At 44.8% G+C, this 20,957-nt stretch overlaps 1 protein-coding gene across 1 annotated transcript in view; it reads left to right on the top strand.

Moving 5' to 3' along the window:
- SLC26A9 (solute carrier family 26 member 9) overlaps positions 1-20,957 on the top strand; it is a 61,954-nt gene that overhangs the window by 28,541 nt on the left and 12,456 nt on the right. The window contains exons 3-14 of the mRNA XM_035122272.2: positions 1,443-1,582; positions 2,367-2,477; positions 3,666-3,841; positions 4,867-5,031; positions 5,879-6,031; positions 7,951-8,033; positions 9,638-9,785; positions 12,022-12,135; positions 13,980-14,057; positions 15,046-15,141; positions 17,892-17,998; positions 20,380-20,449. Of these exons, the coding sequence (XP_034978163.1) occupies positions 1,443-1,582; positions 2,367-2,477; positions 3,666-3,841; positions 4,867-5,031; positions 5,879-6,031; positions 7,951-8,033; positions 9,638-9,785; positions 12,022-12,135; positions 13,980-14,057; positions 15,046-15,141; positions 17,892-17,998; positions 20,380-20,449 (1,441 nt within the window). The remainder of the gene's footprint in view (positions 1-1,442; positions 1,583-2,366; positions 2,478-3,665; positions 3,842-4,866; positions 5,032-5,878; positions 6,032-7,950; positions 8,034-9,637; positions 9,786-12,021; positions 12,136-13,979; positions 14,058-15,045; positions 15,142-17,891; positions 17,999-20,379; positions 20,450-20,957) is intronic.

The raw sequence follows: 20,957 nt of genomic DNA, 5'->3' as shown, positions 1-20,957 counted from the left end.
ACCCCTGGCTCCTCCCAGCCCCCATGTGTCAAAGCACGTATCATTGCCCCCACTAATATTTTATTCAAGTTGGCACCTCTGAGTGAGTCTCTCTGGGCAGCTGCAGCCAATCAGGAATAGGCAGCACCAAGCTAGATAGGCCAATGACCTGATTCAGTACAAAGCTCTGGGAGGAAGTTCCACTGAAGCAGTAGGACTATCTTTGGAGTAAACATTCATAGGTTCTAAGTCAGTGTGTAACTGTGCAGTTGTATCCTGTTGATTTCTCATGTCCCATTGCTTGAAGCAGGTCACACATGCTTTCTTTGTTTTGTTAACTACTGTGTTTTTCCATGTATAAGACGACCCCTACTTTTGGGAGCCCAAAATTAATAAATCAGTATTTTTTAGTTGTTTGGGGGAAATTGGCCAAAAAAGTTGTTGAGCTTTTTCTGAGCAATTCTACGCTTGATCTCCAAGCCAAGCTCCTTCCTCACCTCAGCACCATCTCACCTCTCCAGCTGGCAGGAGCTGCCACCTCACCCAAAACCATCTTGTGTGTTTGGGGGGGGCATTGTCTTGTACACAGAAAAATACAGTAATCCACTAAGCAGGCTGTATCAGGGCTGCTTGAACTAATAATGTGATGGCTTATTACCCTCATTGTGTTTAGCCACCCAGTAACAACCCACATTGATTTTGCTGAAATTTTGTTTGGTTTTGACAAAGGATCTTGACATGGCCTTAACAAGAAGCCTGAGCAAAAACCCTCCACAGAATTTAGCTGGGCATCTTGTTCTCCAGAGTTTGATGGAGGCTGGGATAATGGGGAGCTGACTCATTACTGCATTAAACACAATGAAAGGCTAATTATGAATAATCGGAATGGAACATTTTTTCCATTGTGTGTTCTATACTTCATGCCAGCACTGTGTGGGCGTAGAAAACCATGAGACCAAAAAAGCAGCTCTTTGCCCTGCCTGCATGAAGTGCTGGGCTCAGTCAGTCTCCTTATAAAGGTAAAGGTATACCCCTGACAGTTAAGTCCAGTCACGGATGACTCTGGGGTTGCTGCGCTCATCTCGCTCTATAGGCCGAGGGAACCGGCATTTGTCCGCAGACAGCTTCCGGGTCATGTGGCCAGCATGACTAAGCCGCTTCTGGTGAGCTAGATCAGCGCACGGAAATGCCATTTACCTTCCCGCCAGAGCGGTACCTATTTACCTACTTGCACTTTAACGTGCTTTCGAACTGCTAGGTGGGCAGGAGCTGGGACCAAACAACGGGAGCTCACCCCATCACGGGGATTCGGACCGCCGAACTTCTGATTGGCAAGCCCTAGGATCTGTGGCTTAGACCACAGCGCCACCCACGTCCCTAGTCTCCTTATAACCATACACAAAATATCTAACAGTGGAAAAGTCTCCTATTAAATTCAGTTCCTCTTTCTCCTTTCTCACTAGATGTTCACCATCCAGATTCAAACTCATCCTGTACAGCCTGTTTCCTATTCTTGTATGGCTTCCAAAATATAAAATCAAAGATTATATTGTGCCCGATGTCCTTGGTGGAATCAGTGCTGGGACTATTCAGGTGCCTCAAGGTGAGAGAACTTTGCCCTTTACATATTACTACCAAACATGAGCAGTTTCACCAATGGGGAAAAATGAGGAAATGTGTATATATCTTGGTGTAACACATCATCTAAGCTATGGCAGGTAATAGATTTCTGCTTATGGCCCACTTTAGTTATGATCAGTGAAGCGAAGATGCAACTTTTAAAGAAATGTCTATTTACTTTGCTCTGGTCCATACTTTTAAAAATCACCCCCTCCCTAATGTTTAGGAACCTCACACCACAGCCATGGGGGGGAGTAGCATATGTACCAGGGTGTCAACATTGACACAATACCCTTGAAATCTGTCACAAAGTTCATTTTCTCCAAAAAGTGGGGATAAATCCTGTAAGCAGGATTGGGTATCTGTGTGTATGTGCCCTCTATCAAACATTATTACCCCTATGCATTTATAAGGATGGGACTGCACAATGTAGGGAATTTTTAACTGCAACATGGATCCGCATTGGCATCTTGGTTGTGTAAACCTCAGCAATAATGACAGAACATTAATGTCACCCTTAGCCTGCTTGCTGAGCACCCCAAACATCTAATATCGTCTTTGTTGCCTAGCCTTTCTGATGGTGCCATGTTGGATCAACTGTTATGATTAGCTCACGTGCAGGGCTGTAGCATCTTTAAAAATGGGTTGCATACGAGAGGAGACCTGCTGTAGAGTCTGCCATGGAGTGTGGCATCTTGTTTTCATAAGGCAGACTTGAGCATGGTTAGGATGGAAGGTCTGATCTGCTTTTCACTTGTGTTTTTTAGGTATGGCCTTTGCTCTGTTGGCCAACCTACCTCCGATCAATGGGCTCTACTCATCCTTCTTCCCTCTGATAGCCTATTTCTTGCTAGGAGGTGTTCATCAAATGGTCCCAGGTGAGGTCTTCTATTCCACTATAGTGACCAAATTAAGTGCACATACCTCCTCAAGCTTTAGTACATAAACTGGAAGTTTGCACTAATGCATTAAAGAAATTGCTGAAGGGCAGAGGTGGGGGGCATCTATTGTCAATAAAATTGTGGCCTGATCTCACTCAAATATTAGTTGACATGTCTCTTATTCTTGGTAATGGGGAGGAACCACTGGCGGAGGAAGGTGGGTGCAGGGGGTGAGCACCGCTCCGGGTGTCATCCCTGAGCGGGGGTGACATTCAGTGCACCACCCGCCCGCGACTTGGACTCCCATGCCTACCACGAGCCATCGGGGGAAGGGGGAGCTGCTGTGCCGCTTTGCCGGTTCCTTCCTCTCCCCTTCCCGCTCCCCTGCCTCCTCCTTCCCATCCTCTCCCCTGCCTGCCTGCCTCCTCCAGCCGGGAGCGTGGCGCAGCAGCTCCTCCCTTCCCCTAACAGCTGGCGGTAGGTGTGGGAGTCACGGGCGGGCGGTGCGCCGTTGCCCCGTCTCCTGGCTAGAGGAGGCAGGCAGGCAGGGGAGAGGACAGGAAGGAGGCAGGCGAGCAGAAGGGGAGTGGAAGGAAACGGGATCGGTGGGTGCGTGTGCGGCTATCCTGTGCCTGGGAGGGCAGTCTCTGTGCCCCTCGGGAACACACCCGCCCTGGGCAGCACAGGCATATGCTCTGCCACTGGTTGCAAGGCTGGGGAAAAGAGATCCATAATTCATTTTATGCCAAAACAATAAATAAATAAATTCCTTCCAGTAGCACCTTAGAGACCAACTAAGTTTGTCATAGGTATGAGCTTTCGTGTGCATGCACACTTCTTCAGATACCATGCACACGAAAGCTCATACCTATGACAAACTTAGTTGGTCTCTAAGGTGCTACTGGAAGGAATTTATTTATTTTTATTTCTTATTTCGACTACGTCAGACCAACACGGCTACCTACCTGTAACTCATTTTATGCCGTTATCAATCATGTACCAATCAGCCATTTTACGCTACTGCCAGTTATGTAGATGAAACTAAGCAGAAGGGTAGCCCAACCTGGCCCATTGATCTATATATTTTTGCAGTCTTCAGCCACCTTCAGCACTAACTGTCACTGCATACATGAGAAGATCCTCTGCATGAGTGTAAGCCAACCTTTGTGTGTGTGTGTCCCACAGGTACTTTTGCAGTCATCAGTATTATTGTGGGGAATGTCTGTCATGAGCTGGCTCCTGATTCCGACTTCGAGTACTTTAACAGCACAGCCAATGAGATGATGATTAACAACACAGCCATGGAAGCAGCCAGACTGGAGATCTCTGCCACCTTGGCTTGTCTGACAGCCATAATCCAGGTAGGGATGCCCTGTATTCAGAACCGTGCAGAAGGCAGCCGTGCATAGAGTTTGGCATTAACTGCTCATGTATTGAACAGAAGGGAAAGCAAAGGGATGACTATACTAGCATTTGGAAGCCAATGTAGAAAACAAAGGTGGCTATTTGAGCTGTATGGATGAACATGTGCCTTTAAACACCCATGTATACACACATCTAGAAACGCTAACTGTTCCAGGACATCAGATGCATCCATAGACACATGCTTCATCGACACATGCTTCAAGTGAAACACTGGTATACCATGTTTGCATAACATATGTGGAGCTGCCCTTACATTGATGCCCAAGATGTAGCAGCAATACTCTTTATAGGTATTAAGCCTACAGCTAAATATTGGTGTGGCTCAGAAAGATCTGTGCCCTGCCTCATCTGCTGTTACCTCATCTCTCCTGCGGCAGGGATGGGTCACATATATTGGGTCGGTGCCATACTCCTACACTGGAGGAAATTCCTCCTGGAACAGTTATCTTATTCATTTCCACACACCAGAGACTAGGGATGAAAGGAGCTCTCAATTCTGGTTATCTCCAGTTCTTCCCCTTTCTGCAGCAATGTGAGATTATTATGTTTTTCAAATCCTCATAAAAGTTCTTCAGTGTTTCAGTGTGTATATTTGACTAAGTTATACATGTTTGCAAGCAATTCCTCCTAATGTAACACGTTTTAGTTTGTTATGTTCGTTTGCTATATTCATTTTTATGCCCGTTCCCCCTGTTATATGTATTTTTTATAAACAGTGGTTGGTTGGGGAACTGCATTGCAAAACTCATATACGTGTGAATTTTGAAGGATGGCTATACTTTGGTTCCCATGCTGATTTGGGAAAGAGAAAATTATATACCCTCGGCTTCATTTGCAAACTCAACTGAACTTCTTCCCTATCCAAGATTCCTGTGGACTATAGTTTGAACTATGGGGTATCCTTCTGAGAAGCTGTGCTCACTATTCCATCTGGCATGTCTGACTGTCTGTCTGTCCATAGATATGCCTAGGATTTGTGCAGTTTGGCTTCGTTGCGATCTACCTCTCAGAATCCTTCATCAGGGGCTTCATGACAGCAGCTGGCCTGCAGATCCTCATCTCTGTGCTCAAGTATATCTTTGGCCTGAAGATTGACTCCTACACAGGACCCCTTGCCATTGTTTATGTAAGTCAGTTACCAGAGGATGATATGGTGGTTATTGCCCTAACCTGCCCGATTGTGACAAATGATATTAATGATTAATTTCCCTAGTCAACTGAAGATTTGGCCTGCTGTATAAATGCAATAATGAAATAATGAGTGGCTGAGATGTTTTTCTCCCCTTTGCCTTAAAATGCAAGGAACAAATGAAAATAGTAAAATAAAATAGATTATCAAACCATATATTTATGAAAGGAAATGTTATCAACTGGACTGAAGAAAGCATGAGGTCAGGAGATATTTCAAGAGAGAATGGCAGGCTTGCAAAGTCTCCCGAATCTTGCACAGAAGGCAGAATTTTGCTCGCAGTTGTGCTGCATGGCAGGAAAAGCTACACCTGGTAAATTTTCCCTGCTGGATAACTCTTCAAAGGTACAGGAGTACTCTTGGGGTCCTGTAATTCTAGGAAATGTGCACATAAGTATCAGAGTTACCATTGATTCTTCCACATTTTAATTATAAGGGATTAGAAGAAAGCACTTGTGGAGTTATGGAGGCTGCAGTGACCTGCTGTGCGCCTCTTGAACCTTTCTCTGAATTCCCAGCTGGATGCCGTTGTTGGAAACAACAAGTCAGATTAAATGCATCCTGTCTGGTCAGGCCCTGCTTACTGACCCTATAATTAATCCATAGCTGGCTACTGCAGGGACTGTGCTGCTTTGAGTTCTAGCAAGTCTCAACACCAGACTACAAGGCTAAATAATGGGCACTGATGGACCATCTCGGTGTCTTGGAAAGCATATCTCCCAGTCATGCTGAAAAATGCACATGCTGCCCTTTTCTTGTTTCATCCTTCCTTTCTTTTTTCTAGACCTTTATTGATATTTGCAAAAACTTGCCCAAGACCAACATAGCCTCCCTCGTCTTTGCACTGATCAGCACTGTGCTTCTGATTATCGTGAAGGAGCTGAATATGAAATACATGAAGAAGATTCGAGTCCCCATTCCCATGGAGATTGTTATAGTAAGTAGTAGATCCTGAGTTCTTTCTTCCCCCTGCTTTTATCAAAGTGGTTAGAGGGCATTAGAACCTCCATTGTAGTCAGTGCCTGCCCTCCCTTCTCTTCAGATGCAGAGATAAATTTATAAAAGAGCTGTTGACTATTCAGCTAAGAGAGTGGTCAAAAATACACCCAAGGAGGAAACTGATGTAATAATTCACTTCTGGGTGAAGTATTGCACTCAAGTTTTCTGATTTGAGATAAGGAAGCTGGCATGTTTCTGGTTGGGCTAGAGGTCTTCTGAGTCCTTTCCAAATGTTTGGATTCTCCCCCCCCCTTTGCACAATAAATGTCCAGTTATTTGTGCGCAAGGGTCCAGCATATCTGATGAAATCCTTCCCAAATGAATTTGTTAAGGTTTTGCTGTTGCTCTTGGCTGTTTTTATTGCCACAAACTAACACAACTGCCCCTCTGTAATTTGACGCAGGGAATTCAACCATCTTCATTCAAGATAATGCTTCTGTTGTTTTAATAATAACATGCTTTCCCAACTCTTGGACAATTTCCTGGTTCATAAGCCATGCTAAGCTACAGCTTGGTACTATACGGATGAGGGGCCACAAGTCTGCGTGAAGCAGACTTTCTCCTTCCACTTTCTTAGGAGGAGGACTTATGCCAAGTTTAGTTTCACTTTCAACAAAGCTCTTTTTAGCATTACAGTACTTATGAACTGGGTGTCGCGGTTTATAACAACAGTTATTTGCTAAGCAAGGCAGCTTCAAACCAGTCCTTAGTATGTGCCCCTTTTGCACACCTACTGTGACAAACTGGTCCATGCAGAAGTCAGATATTAAAAATGCTATGGTATTATTCATCTGCGGGCTCACAATCCTGTTGCTGATACTAACTGCATCATTGACCTATACATCCTACCAATTTAAACAACAATGCAAACTTGCGCTCTCAGGTGTATGGTCAGCCAAGGACACTGAAGAAAAATGTGCTGATATGGCCAGCTTAACCTTGACTCGTGCTTCAATGAGTCTGGGTGAAAACATCCTCGGACTATATAGCAGGAAATGTCCATGCAGATAATGTAGTTGTATTCCAAAGTATTGAAACGTGATAAGACAGGAAGCTGTAGTAAGATGCTTACATGCCTCAGGTGATCAGGGAGGCAGGAGGCCAATGTACGTGCTGACACCCAGGGAGCATTTGTGTAATTAGAGCTGTGGGAAATGCAAAGATTTGGGCAGACATTGTCTTTGGTTTCAATTTGCAATCACTCCAAAGTTTGCTATTGCAGCAGTGTGAAATGAAGCTTACTGTTCTAATATAGGAATGTGTTACATCCACTTTACTCTGGTTTTGAATAGTATTGGTGGAGACAGGATAGCAGGAAAAGCAGAATTTACTCAAGTTTCAAAAACTGAAATGTGCAGGAGAGATGCCGTGAGAACAGGAATCTGTGTGAACCATGGCAGAATGCCTGAATAAAACTTTCTCTGACTTATTGGCTTTTTTATAGCGGTTAGCTCTAAGACAGACCTGTGACTCCAGAAAGAACTCTTCTCCCATACTCTGAGAATTCTCAGTTATATACTTTGATCTACCCAGTAACCACCATCTTCTTGATACAAAAGAGACTTTAAATGGAGTGTCCTGACAATAAATGGAGCAGTCCAATGCATCCACGAATTTAAACATAGCTGGTAGATATGATAATGCACGACTAACTCATTCATTCAATCAATCGTTCATTCATTCATTTGCTATCTACAGGAAAACTACTCTCAATGGATTTCTCCCCACTTAATGCAAATCAAAATTTATACAAACTGAATCCAGTTCTCTGCTGAAGGAATATGTTAATAAATTCAGCTTGTATGAAACCGAAAAATGTGCTGCTAGCCTAAAGCCTTTTTTATGCTTTGATTTCAGGTCATTGTAGCTACTGCAATTTCTGGAAGCTTTGATATGCCTGATAAATATGACATGCCCATTGTTGGCCATATTAATATGGGGTGAGTCAATGCACTGGATTATTCTCTTTCCAAGAGTTCCTTCTCTTCTAGAACAGGGATATCCTAATGATGCCAATCCATGAATCCCACCCACTGTATTTAATAATGAATATATTCTGAAATAAGGGCTGAGCCAGACATGATATGGAAGATTCAAGGGCGTACCCACCACGGGGCAAGTTAGGGCAGCTGCCCTACTCTAGAAGCAGGGCTGGTGGGCAGAGGCGGAGCCCAGCCCGTCGGAGCGCGAGTTCGCCATTCCCATCGCGCCGCGCCGCACCCTCCCTCCAGCTCCCCGGCGCGCCCTCAGGCAAGGCCAAGTGCGGCGGGGAACCAGGGAGTGCGGCGCGGTGGGCGGGAACGTCAAACTCGCGCTCCGCTGGGCTGGGCTCTGCCTTCGCCCACCAGCCCTGCTTCTAGGGAGGGGCACAGCCCGGCGGAGCGCGAGTTCGCCGTTCCCGCCCGCCGCGCTGCGCCCTCCCTCCAGCTCCCCGTCGCGCCCTCTGGCAAGGCCAAGTGCGGCGGGGAACCAGAGAGCGTGGCGTGGCGGGCAGGAACGCTGAACTCGCGCTCTGCTGGGCTGGGCTCCGCCTCCACCCACCAGCCCTGCTTCTAGGGAGGGGCACAGCCCGGCGGAGCGCGAGTTCGCCGATCCCGCCCACTTTGTGGCCCCTCCCCTTGCCCCCCCCTAGTTTTGATCCTGGGTACGCCCATGGGAAGATTCATGAACTAAAAATAAGAAAACTTGGAGAGTTTGCAGCAAGGTGAGCAGTAGAAAGAGGTTTTTTAGAGGAGGAGGAGGAGGAGGAGGAGGAGGAGGAGGAGGAGGAGGAGGAGGAGGAGGAAGAAGAAGAAGGAGGAGGAGGAGGAGGAGGAGGAGGAGGAGGAGGAGGAGGAGGAGGAGGAGGAGGAGGAGGAGGAGGAGGCTTTTTTTACTCCCAGTCTGCTGCAATCTGCACCCACCCCCCACTTTTCCACCAGCTCCCAGAATTAACAACCAGCCATGTTGAAGGTGAGGGTAAGAATAGATAAAACTGTGGGCCCTTCTGAAAACAAGTTGAAACAGAGCTTGCAGTGGCTGGTTGTGTTTCAACATCTCTAAATGGAATGGAAAGTAGGGCAAGCTTAAAGTGGACAGTGTCTGCAAGCCTTGGTTTATATGAGTCAGTCCTTTAATGAATTACAAGCACAATATAATTGCAAAGTGGATAATAACCATTGTGGTATAAAACTTTACCATTCATTCTGTGCTGCTGTGACTATTATAAGGTCTGCACATGTCAACATTCCTGCGCTGAAGGAATAAACAAGGGTTCTGGGGGTGGGGGACAGGACTGCCTTCTAGGCTATTACTGTACAGTATTATGTTTGTGTGAAATGGCTTGAATCCATTATATATTAAGACTAACTCATGCGTTACTTCTTTGGGGGGGGGGAAACTGGGCAGAACTGAATCTTGCTTCTACATCACACACACACACACACACACACACACACACACACACACACACACACTGCCACCAACATCTCTCTGGTCCATTGGTTTCATCTCCAGCTACTTGTTTTCTTATCCTGCCTGCTTGGTTTTGTTCCTTTGATGCTAGATTTCCATCTGCTACTCTTCCCGAGGTGGGCAAGTGGAAGGACATGGTTGGCACAGCTTTCTCACTTGCCATCGTGGGCTATGTGATCAACCTGGCCATGGGCAGAACTCTTGGAACCAAGCATGGCTATGATGTGGACCCTAACCAGGTAACATTTAGTGGCTCTTTACAGAGAGAGAAGAATCACTCACCCCAAAGTTGGCCATTTCCAGGGTTGGAGTCTAGTGACTTGTCCTCAGAGAGAGAGAGTGCTAGATTTATAGGAGGAAAAGTAGGGGACTCTTAATGATATTTCCAATCCCTGCCCCTGCCCCCCCCCCAGTTTTAGTCTGTTCACTCCCCTTACTCTTTTAGCAATAGTACCTAAGAGAGCCATCACAAGTAAAAGGACCTCCTTGTAATTCAAACACTGCTATGGAGAGTTCCCCTTCAGACTCCTCTTAGTAACTGTAACACACATCATGGATGGATTATCCAGTATAAAAGTTGCCATCAAAGAGGATCCAGTGGAGGCCAAGTTACAATAGTCTCCAAGCAGTGAGACATTGGGTGTGCAACTGCTTGCCTTAGCGGGCAACACATAAAAACAAAAACTTGGGAAAGAAAATAATAGAATCTTAGAGTTGGAAGGAACCGAATGGATCATCTAGTCCAGGCATCCCCAAACTGCGGCCCTCCAGATGTTTTGGCCTACAACTCCCATGATCCCTAGCTAACAGGACCAGTGGTCAGGGATGATGGAAATTGTAGACTAAAACATCTGGAGGGCCAAAGTTTGGGGGTGCCTGATCTAGTCCAATCCCGGGCAGAGCAGGAATCACACGAAGAGGAGATAACACCTGCTCCACATGTTTGTCTTATGGGATCAGTGGGGGACTTGTGGCCCACCAGATATTAATAGACTCATCCCTAACCTACTGGCTAAGGCTGGTGGGTTGGAATCCAGTAACATCTGGAGGGCCACAGGCAGGGGAGGCCTGTCCTGTTTCACCCATTGAGGCAAAATAGGAAAGTGTCACCCCTGCCGCAGTCTCGCTTGCTGGGGTTGGATGGTGACAGATTCTGACATCTTGCTGGAAGCCATTTCCCAAGAGGCAACACCCCTTGGATTCCACACCTAAGGCAACTGCCTCGCTCTGCCTGATGGCCCTGTGGGGGAGATGCAGACCCCTCCCCCCACCCCAGGACGCGCAGCCTTCCTAAGTTGGTGCCGCCTTGAGCAGGACTGGCCCACAATATTTTGGCACTTGAGGCAAACCACAAATGGTGTCCCCCTCCCCACAAGGGAAGAAGGGGTGAGTGAAGATGCGCGTCATGAACAAGGGGAAATGAAGATCTACATTGGGATCTGCTGCCCCTGGGGATCCAGCCGCCCAAGGCAATCTCATGCGTGAGCCGGCCCTGGCCATGGGCTCCTTGATTCTTCCTTAAGGAGGCAGTTGCCAGCTGTAGTAGCTATCGCAACTGCGGCTTGACATGATTGGTTGCTTCTAATGTTATTTTTAACAGAACAATTTTTTCTTGTTTTTTGTCAAAGCTACTCTGGGTGCCTGTTGACAAAAAAGCAAAAGCAAAAAAAAAAAAGGATATGATATTTCACAACAACTATATGAACTCCAGCAGTAAGCATACTTTGTGCAAATCTCAGTGCCATTGTTTTAAATAGCTCCTGTACATTTCAGGTTTTGCTGGTCTTTTGCTGCTTGATAACTCTACTGCGAACTGGGCCCTGACTCAGAGAAGAATCTGGAGCACACACACACACATGGAGACTATTTGTTGGATTTTTAGCAATTAGTTCAAGCAATTAATTCCTAAGACCTCTCAGTCAGATTAAAGAAGCTTCTCCAAAGAGCAGCTCAGAAACTGTGTCTTCTAAAAATGCCTTGTGTGCATCACATGGCTGTGGAGTGTGTCCTCCCTCACTAGCACTTGCACAACCATGGCTTTTTAAAACAACAGATGCAGCCAAGTGTGCTACAGGTTACTCCTCCGGGACCTTTCTGTATTGGTTGCTGGATGATTCATCGGGGATGAGAGTCTCAGATTAGAGTTGCGGTTAAAGGAAGCCTGCAATAATGTTCCTGCTCTGAGGGTTTGCAAGAGAGTCAGAGAATCCTGGGATGCTTCTGAAGTGAGAAGAAGCAATTTTCATGGGGTGTGAAAGAGCCTTGGGTGATGTGATTGCAGCTATGACAGCAGTCTTTTGTATAAATAATGCCGCCCTCACATGTGAAGGAAGCATCTTGGAGCTATATGACCGCTTGACCTACTTTTTGTATCCCAGCAATAGCTGCCAAAGTAACCTTACTGTAAGAGAAACGTCATCTTGTTTGTTAATGCTGCCACCTAAACTGATTAGTCCATTATCCTTGTTTCCATAGGAAATGCTGGCCCTCGGCTGCAGCAACTTTTTTGGATCCTTTTTCAAAATCCATGTAATTTGCTGTGCTCTTTCTGTGACCTTAGCTGTGGATGGAGCTGGAGGAAAATCTCAGGTTATTAATTTATTGGTTTGTTTAGCCCCTATCTCCTCTCAAAGTAGGAGACTTTGTAAGATGAGCTCTGAGCATTTCTAGATCATGGATTAACTTGAACTAATTGAACATTCTTTTCATTGGGGAAATAATGTAAGGAGGGCTTGGGATCTAAAACAGTGAATACACCGCATCGTCTCCAAACACAAATTCCCAGAATGACATGGCTTTCAAATGAAAGCAAATGGCTCTTTTATACTGCAGGTAGATAACCAACCTGTTGTTCTGTTATTAGAACAGAACTGGCCCCATGAGTGGATCTCCAAAAGTAGATCCAAATAGTAACCATTGGCATTCATATAGTACTTTCAAATGTTTACAGCACTTCAGAAACATCATATTGTTGTAATCCTTACAACCCTATAAGGTGGGTCTATTTTATTATCTCCTATATGGGGCAGAGAGTGGAGGTTGAGAAAAAGTGGCTTGTCTAAGGCCATCTAGTGAATTCATGGCTGAGGTGGGATTTGAACCAGGAACGTCCTCATTTGGAGCTCCATTTTCACCACCACCGTACAGTGCACCAACTCCCCAACAGTTGCAATAAGTAATCATACTGATTTTAATTTTTGTCAGATTCAGAAACAGATATTAAGATTATGCCATTTTTTCATCTGCAGAAGTTCAAGTCATGTTGACAGAGAAGAACCTGTGGCCCCTCCAGATATTGTTAGACTCCAACTCCCATCAGCCCCAGCCAGCAGGGCCAATATATAATATTATAATAATAATAATTTATTATTTATACCCTGCCCATCTGGCCAGGTTCCCCCAGCCACTCTGGGCGACTTCCAGAAGGATATTAAAATACTTGTACAATAATCTGTTCAACATTAAAAGCTTCCCTAAACAGGGCTGCCTTCAGATGTCTTCTAAAAGTCTGGTAGTTGTTGTTCTCTTTGAAATCTGGTGAGAGGGCATTCCATAGGGCGGGTGCCACTTCCGAGAAGGCCCTCTGCCTGGTTCCCTGTAACTTGGCTTCTCGCAGTGAGGGAACCGCCAGAAGGCCCTCAGCACTGGACCTCAGTGTCCGGGCAGAATGATGGTGGTGGAGACGCTCCTTCAGGTATACTGGACCGAGGCCGTTTAGGGCTTTAAAGATCAGCACCAACATTTTGAATTGTGCTTGGAAACGTACTGGGAGCCAATGTAGGTATTTCAAGACCGGTGTTATGTGGTCTTGGCGGCCACTCCCAGTCACCAGTCTAGCTGCTGCATTCTGGATTAGTTGTAGTTTCCGGATCACCTTCAAAGGTAGACCCACATTATTGCAGTAGCCCAAGCAAGAGCTAACTAGAGCATGTACCACTCTGGCTAGACAGTCCACGGGCAGGTAGGGTCTCAGCCTGTATACCAGATGGAGCTGATAAACAGCTGCCCTGGACACAGAATTGACCTGCGCCTCCATGGACAGCTGTGAGTCCAAAATGACTCCCAGGCTGCGCACCTGGTCCTTCAGGGGCACAGTTACCCCATTCAGGACCAGGGAGTCCTCCACACCTGTCCGCCTCCTGTCTCCCACAAACAGTACTTCTGTCTCATCAGGATTCAACCTCAATCTGTTAGGCGCCATCCATCCTCCAACCGCCTCCAGACACTCACACAGGACCTTCACCGCCTTCACTGGTTCCGATTTGAAAGAGAGGTAGAGCTGGGTATCATCTGCATACTGATGAACACCCAGCCCACTAATCTCCCTCAGCTACCAGACTACTGACTTATATTGCTTCTTGCTTCTACTACTGACAGATAGCATAACATAAATTGCAGGTCCTTTTTGTGATAAGTTACTTTTCTCTCCTCAGATGGCAAGCTTTTGTGTGGCAGTGGTCGTGATGATAACCATGTTGTCCTTGGGAATCTACCTTGGCCCTCTTCCTAAGGTAAAAAATTGTACCACCGAGCATGAAGACATGCTTCCAGACTGTGTGGTTCAGACTTATCTTCTGCTGTATTTACACCACAGGCTTATACTGGCTTAATAGTCATTCCCTTTCCCCAGAGAACCTCAGATATTGTATTTTCTGAGGTGACCTAGGGATCAGAGAATTGTATATGCCATCACCAATTTAAAACCCCAGGAGTCTTTGGGAGAAGCAGACAGTTGAACTGGTATAAAACCAGTATAAATGAGAAATGTTTGTATGCGTGGTGTCTTAAGTTCCCCATCTTTAACTAAGGGAGGCCTTTCTGTAATAGGCTTGGTCAAACAAATCCCAGTGTGGTGCCTTTTTGATTTCAGATGGAAGGAAATGACTGGCTAAATTCAGAGTACAGTACTGTACTTGCCAGAAAGTTACTCTAACTCAGAGGTCACAAACTTTTTTTTTTTGGTCCTGTGAGCACATTTGCAAACCAGAGGAACTGTTGTGGACACTGTTTCAGTTACAATTGGCAATGAAAGGGAACATGGTGACAGGAACCAGGCATGTGGCAGGACTGACTTCTTATGAGGCTGCACAATTCTGCCACCGAGGCTACATTCCTATGCATGCTTTCCTGGGAGCAAGTCCTATTGAAAACAGACTTACTTCTGACTAAACATGCATAACAACATAACAAACATGCATAACAAACAAACTAACGTGCTGCTAGTTTATTTTGCCTGTGACCTGATTCTAGTAGGAATTGATCTACAAGACAGTTTGGGCCTGCTTGGGCAGGTATTGTGTTGAAAAAGGACAACCACTCTATAGCATATTAATGATTTATTTGGCAATGTGCAGCAATATCTGACTTACAGCATACTCTGGCCTATCAAGCAAATGTAGCCAATGTGGCAGAAACAGGAATGACACTAGGGCTGCAAAAGTTCGGTATATTCTTGAGGCTTTTTGTTATCTATTTAATGTTGTGTGATCTTTATCGCAGGCTGTGTTGGGAGCCCTGATAGCTGTGAACCTGAAGAATTCTCTCAAGCAGTTGACTGATCCTTACTACCTCTGGAAAAAAAGCAAGCTGGACTGTGTGAGTGCCCCTTTTTAAATGGCTTGGGTGAGAAGGGGGGAGCCTGAACCTATTGTTTGGTATGGGTTAAGTCACTCCTTTGTAAAGCACCACTAGCATGAAGCCTAGAGTATTCAATGAAAACGAGAAACCATTTCCACATGCAATAAAATCCCCTTGGAGTTTATAAAAAAATCTGGGTTGCTAAGAATAAAGGTAAAGGGACCCCTGACCATTAGGTCCAGTCGTGACCGACTCTGGGGTTGCGGCGCTCATCTCACGTTATTGGCCGAGGGAGCCAGCGTACAGCTTCCAGGTCATGTGGTCAGCATGACAAAGCCGCTTCTGGCGAACCAGAGCAGCGCAGGGAAACGCCGTTTACCTTCCCGCTTGGAGCAGCACCTATTTATCTACTTGCACTTTGACGTGCTTTGGAACTGCTAGGTTGGCGGGAGCTGGGACCGAGCAACGGGAGCTCACCCTGTCGCAGGGATTCGAACCGCCGACCTTCTGTTCAGCAAGCCCTAGACCAGGCATCTCCAAACTTCGGCCCTCCAGATGTTTTGGACTACAATTCCCATCATCCCTGACCACTGGTCCTGTTAGCTAGGGATCATGGGAGTTGTAGGCCAAAACATCTGGAGGGCTGCAGTTTGGGGATGCCTGCCCTAGGCTCTGTGGTTTAACCCACAGCACCACCTGCGTCCTATTGCTAAAAATATCAGGCACTTTTTTTCTAAATAATCTAGCAAACATAGCTATGGAGATATATTTCAGCCATGTCTTTCAATGATAAACCAGAACAAATATTCCATAAGAACTCCAAGTGTTAAATTCCAAATAAAACAATGCAGGAGTCACCCTTGAATAAGCTGTATTGCATATTTATTCTGATAATAAGATATCTATTTCCTTGGCATATAATTACATTTTCTTGCTGGAGTTTATGAATGCATAGGAATATATTTTAAATGAATGTTTATGAACAGAGCCCAGTAAAGATAACTTCTGAACTAAATGTTCAAATGGTTAGTGTATGCAATATACAGGCCTGAGCTGTCATGACAAAGGCTACAATTGGATGCCCCTGTTTATCATGATGGGAAAGAACCTTAGACATGTGAACTGCTTCCTCCCTCTATAATGCAACCATTATGGAAACTTTTGTTTCTGTTTTCTAATTAACTGCAGTTTTGCATTACATTTGAGTCCTAATTTTAACTATGGTATAGTTAATCTTAAGTATGGTTTGTTTGAAAGAAATCAGCTTCATAACCTGTGGTTTCATAACATCGTTTATTTTGGTGGAAGAGCATAGCCAAAGTCTGTTGCTATGATGCGAGCTGCCTTTTAGAGCCTGTTGCCAACAGTAATAATACTGGTGGAGGGGAGCATATGATTCCCATGAGAAATGACTCAAGTTTGATCTCTGACATGGGAAAGAGACCCTGGAAATCACTTAACAATTAATACTGGTCTAGTCTAGTACAAACCTAGTACAAAGGAGCTTCCAATATCTAGAAATTGTGCCTTGAAACTCTTAGATAATGGCCCTCCAGGGAAGGAAAGTCCTTCACAAAAAAGAGATAAGGGTTCCAGGCATTAGCTGATGTAAAACTAACTGGCATGAGCACCGTGGAAATAGCAAATGATCTTTATAAAGGTTTGGTTGTTGGATATTTTGTTTGAACAAGATTTACAACAGTAAACTACCGGTAAATTAGTGTAAATTGTGCCAATGTGTGCTCTCCAGAAACTGCTTTATCAGTGAAAAGAATAATCCAAATATTTCAGTCACAGACATCAACAGTTTTCTTAAAACGCTGTTCAAATAGAAGCCAAGGGAGATACTTCTTTGAAGTTCGGAATATGGAATTACACAACAATGGACTTGAATTCAGTCTTGAAATATGCTGGGCAAAACACCTGACTCAATGACGCACCTGCACAAGTAGTTAGTTCGGAACAGCTTCACAGGCACATACCCTTGAGTAAACTGTATACAGGAAAAAAGAATATAAATCATTCCTGATCATAAGTAAACCCCATGGAGTTCAATAGGGCTTACTCCCAGGTATATGTGTATAGGAGTACATGCTGAAGCAAGTCTGAGTGCTCAATATACATATTGGGGTGGGGGTGTCAGATCAAATGTTCAACTAATAGCAACCCCTGCAAGATAATCTAGGTTGCATCTTGTTTTTCCTGCCCCAGGATGGCAGAAGAGATGACAAAGGGGAAACGGGGGGCCTTGGGGCAGAGGACACCATGCACAGCACCGAAGCAAATACAGTAGATCTTAGGAATACAGTCACACAAACAATTGCACTAGATTGGTCCAACTTGTGTAGATCCCACAGAACCAGCAGATATGTGCTGGCAAAAAGTCAACACACAACCACTTCACCAAAAATGCACCAGTTTAAATACTCTTGGAAGAACTGCATGGGAATGGCCCGACGCTTGCTGTAGATACTCCAGTATCTTAGCTGAGATCTTCGTTTTTTCCAAACAGAACAAGAGATTTAATAGGCAACAATAAACCGAGTGTCTTCATGCCAATTTGAGTTGAGCAAAGCAAATTTGTCCACATTCACCTGAATGGAAGTGTCTAAGGAGGCAACAACTTAACTCCGGGCTATAATATCCCAACCTTAGCTTTGCAGATATATTTAAAATCCCAGGCCCGTCCACTTCATCCTAGTATCCACGTTCCCCTCCCCATTCCCAGTACAAGGAAGTGACCGGCTGTGTTTTATGTCTTTCCACAGGTGGTCTGGGTGGTGAGCTTCCTGTCAGCTTTCTTCCTGGGCTTGCCCTTTGGACTCGCTGTGGGAGTGGGTTTTTCCATCCTTGTGGTGGTTTTCCATACCCAGTTGTAAGTATTTTCCTGTTGTGGCCTGTAATAGAAATGCCCAAGGAGGGACATTTTCCATCATTTGTGTCAAAATTTCAAAGGCAGGTGCTACTCCCAGCACGTGGAACATGAAAGTACCAGTCCCTGTTAGTAAACAATGATGTCAGTTTCAGATAACGGCTAGTTAATCTGCCATTCCCATAAATATATTCCAAGGCTGGTATAAATATGAAAGTATTTACGTCACGCTTAAAAACACCTGTGGCACGTATCCTCCTTCTCTCAAATCCATTATAGATACAAGGGAACTCCCACTTATTACTCACGAAACTCTCAGTATAAGCGATAAATGTGATGCTGGGCTATGCTGATATTTCTTGTGGCAGCTTTACCCAGAGAGGAAGTCAAGGTGAAATTAGATCATGTAGTTGTGCAGTTAATTTAAAAACAACAACAACAACCAAATAGCTGGTGGGGAGAACTAAAATGGATTGAGAATGTGGCATTGCAGAAGGAATCTTTAACCCATTGTCCCTGCTGGGATCCTGATTTGAACCACACATACCCCGCCTCTATTCACGATGGGAGGAAAGCTCTTGTTGGCATCAGTGAGCATTTTCCTCTCCTTGTGAACAGCAGGGTCAATTCCAATTGGGACTAGGGCAGGAATAAATGGTTAAAGGCTTCTTCACAGTCCCAAGTCGACTCCCTCCCATCCCCGTTAGCATCAGTTGGAAGAAATGCTTTATATTCAGGGAGCATCTTTGGATGCAACTGTTTCACCATGGTAGACGTTAGCAAAGGACTAAGCACAAGGACCTCTGCTTTTCTTGGTTTCTCTCTTCATACCACTAAGGTGTGCACTAGGTTAGGTCTTTCACCATCTCAGAAAAATAAGGGGGGGGGGTGTTTTGCAGGAAAGCTTCCCACAAAGGAATAAACTTGTAGACTGCAGAAGATGCTTGCAGGACTCACATTGGTATCTCCCATGCCTGCAATGTAGATAGGAATGTAGAACCAAAATGTCATGGACCCCATGGTGTCCGTTATCGTTGATGGACAGTCTCTCCCGTAAGGACTAGGAGGAATCCCCAGACCTTCTTACCCATATCGGCCTTGCAAATTCAGGCCACAGAGAACTCCATGCCATGAGGGTAATGTGTGAATCAGCATTTATTTCCCTGTGGTATAATTCTGATCTTGTAAGGGATCTTGAGGAACCACTTGTAAAGGCGCACCCTTATTCTCATTCCCCCATTCGTTTTTTTCCAATTGTCAAGACTGCTCCCTAGTGTGCTACCAATTGTCACCACATGGGGGCACATTCATGACAAAAAAGATCAACTGTGGAAAACTTAATTGTTCACAACGCAGCGGTTTTCCACTCTTTTGAACATTGTGAAACACATCCAGCAAAAAGAAGAAACTCAACCAACTTTTTAATGTATATACTGTAATATGATTCAGAAGAGACACTCTTCCTTTCTTCACACCCTCAGTCATCAATTTAGGATGGTGGTGTGAAGGAGAACAGCAAATGGGGCCTCACAAACGCTATTACATATTGCTAGACCAGGCACCCCCAAACTGCGGCCCTCCAGATGTTTTGGCCTACAACTCCCATGATCCCTGGCTAACAGGACCAGTGGTCAGGGATGATGGGGATTGTAGTCCAAAACATCTGGAGGGCCGAAGTTTGGGGATGCCTGTGCTAGACTAATGAAGCTACTCTGTTTTGTTTAGCAAGATTAGAGCCACTGCTGCTGCTGCTGTGTTTTCAAGAGATTTCTTCCATTGGCCCAGTGTAATGGGAATCAGAGATAAATTTATTGATATTCATGGTGTGTTCAAATACAAAGCTCTACTGGCCCTTTTATTTTATTTCCTCCAACTGTGGGCATCACTAGTTCTAGAGTGATTTTCTCCCCTCCCAACATCTCTCTGATTGGGATGAAGAGTGTAGATTGGTTTCATAATCTCTCCCCCAATTTGGATAGATCTGGTATAATAATAACAATAATTATTATTAATAATAATTTATTTATATATAAATACCCTGCCCATCTGGCTGGCTTTCCCCAGCCACTCTGGGCAGCTCCCAACTGAATATTAAAAACACAATACAACATTAGACATTAAAAACTTCCCTAAATAGGGCTGTCTTCAGATGTTTTGGAACATACCGTAGCAGTGACATCCACAGGTACGGTAGTTAAAGAGGAAAAATTTTACCTGGCACCTAAAGCTATATAATGACTTCTAATGAAGTTAAGCACACAATCCTTTCTTTTTCTTTTTCACTTGCATCATTGAACTGTATTAACAGGAGCTTCAGTGAAACTGCTTTTTTTTTTAAGGCTGTCTATATTTTGACAATGGTTTCTTTCCATTTTCTTTCACAGTCGCAATGGTTGTGTCATTGGTCCTGTAGCTGCTACTGATATATACAAAAATCCCAAAGTCTACAACAAGGTAAATGCAGTGCTGTCAACTTTACCATTTTTTGCGGGAAATTCCCTTACTTTCATATCCGGGAGTTGGCAGCCCCATAGGATTCCTTATCTTCAAATCCGGGGGTTGACAGCTATGGGTAAATGGGTCAGAAAATAACCCTGCACTTCCTCCTGTTTTTGTCATCAACACACCAGTGAGATGTTTGCTCTCTCATCAGATGTGATTTGAGTCTGAGCATCTATTTGTTGTGCAAATTGTGCATAGTATTGATGGCCAAAGTTGTCCATTATTGTTCAGTAGAATTTGAAATTCACTGGCAGCATTGCTCTTTTCTTTTGTAACCATTTCCATGGCTAACTTTGTTTGTGCACCACATCCCAAACCAGCAGTGGGAGCTCACTGCTTGCAGAGTAAATAGGAATGTGTATGCCACTGGCATGTCCAATTATGTTCTGTGCGATAGGGAATCTTATATAGACATGATCAGACTTGGCAAACTAATCTCTAAGGCATGGGTAGGAAAACT

The sequence above is a fragment of the Zootoca vivipara genome, chromosome 7 (genome assembly GCF_963506605.1).
Source record: "Zootoca vivipara chromosome 7, rZooViv1.1, whole genome shotgun sequence".
Taxonomy (NCBI): domain Eukaryota; kingdom Metazoa; phylum Chordata; class Lepidosauria; order Squamata; family Lacertidae; genus Zootoca; species Zootoca vivipara.
Note: the sequence above shows the minus strand (reverse complement) of the source record. Positions and strands in the feature narration are given on the sequence as shown.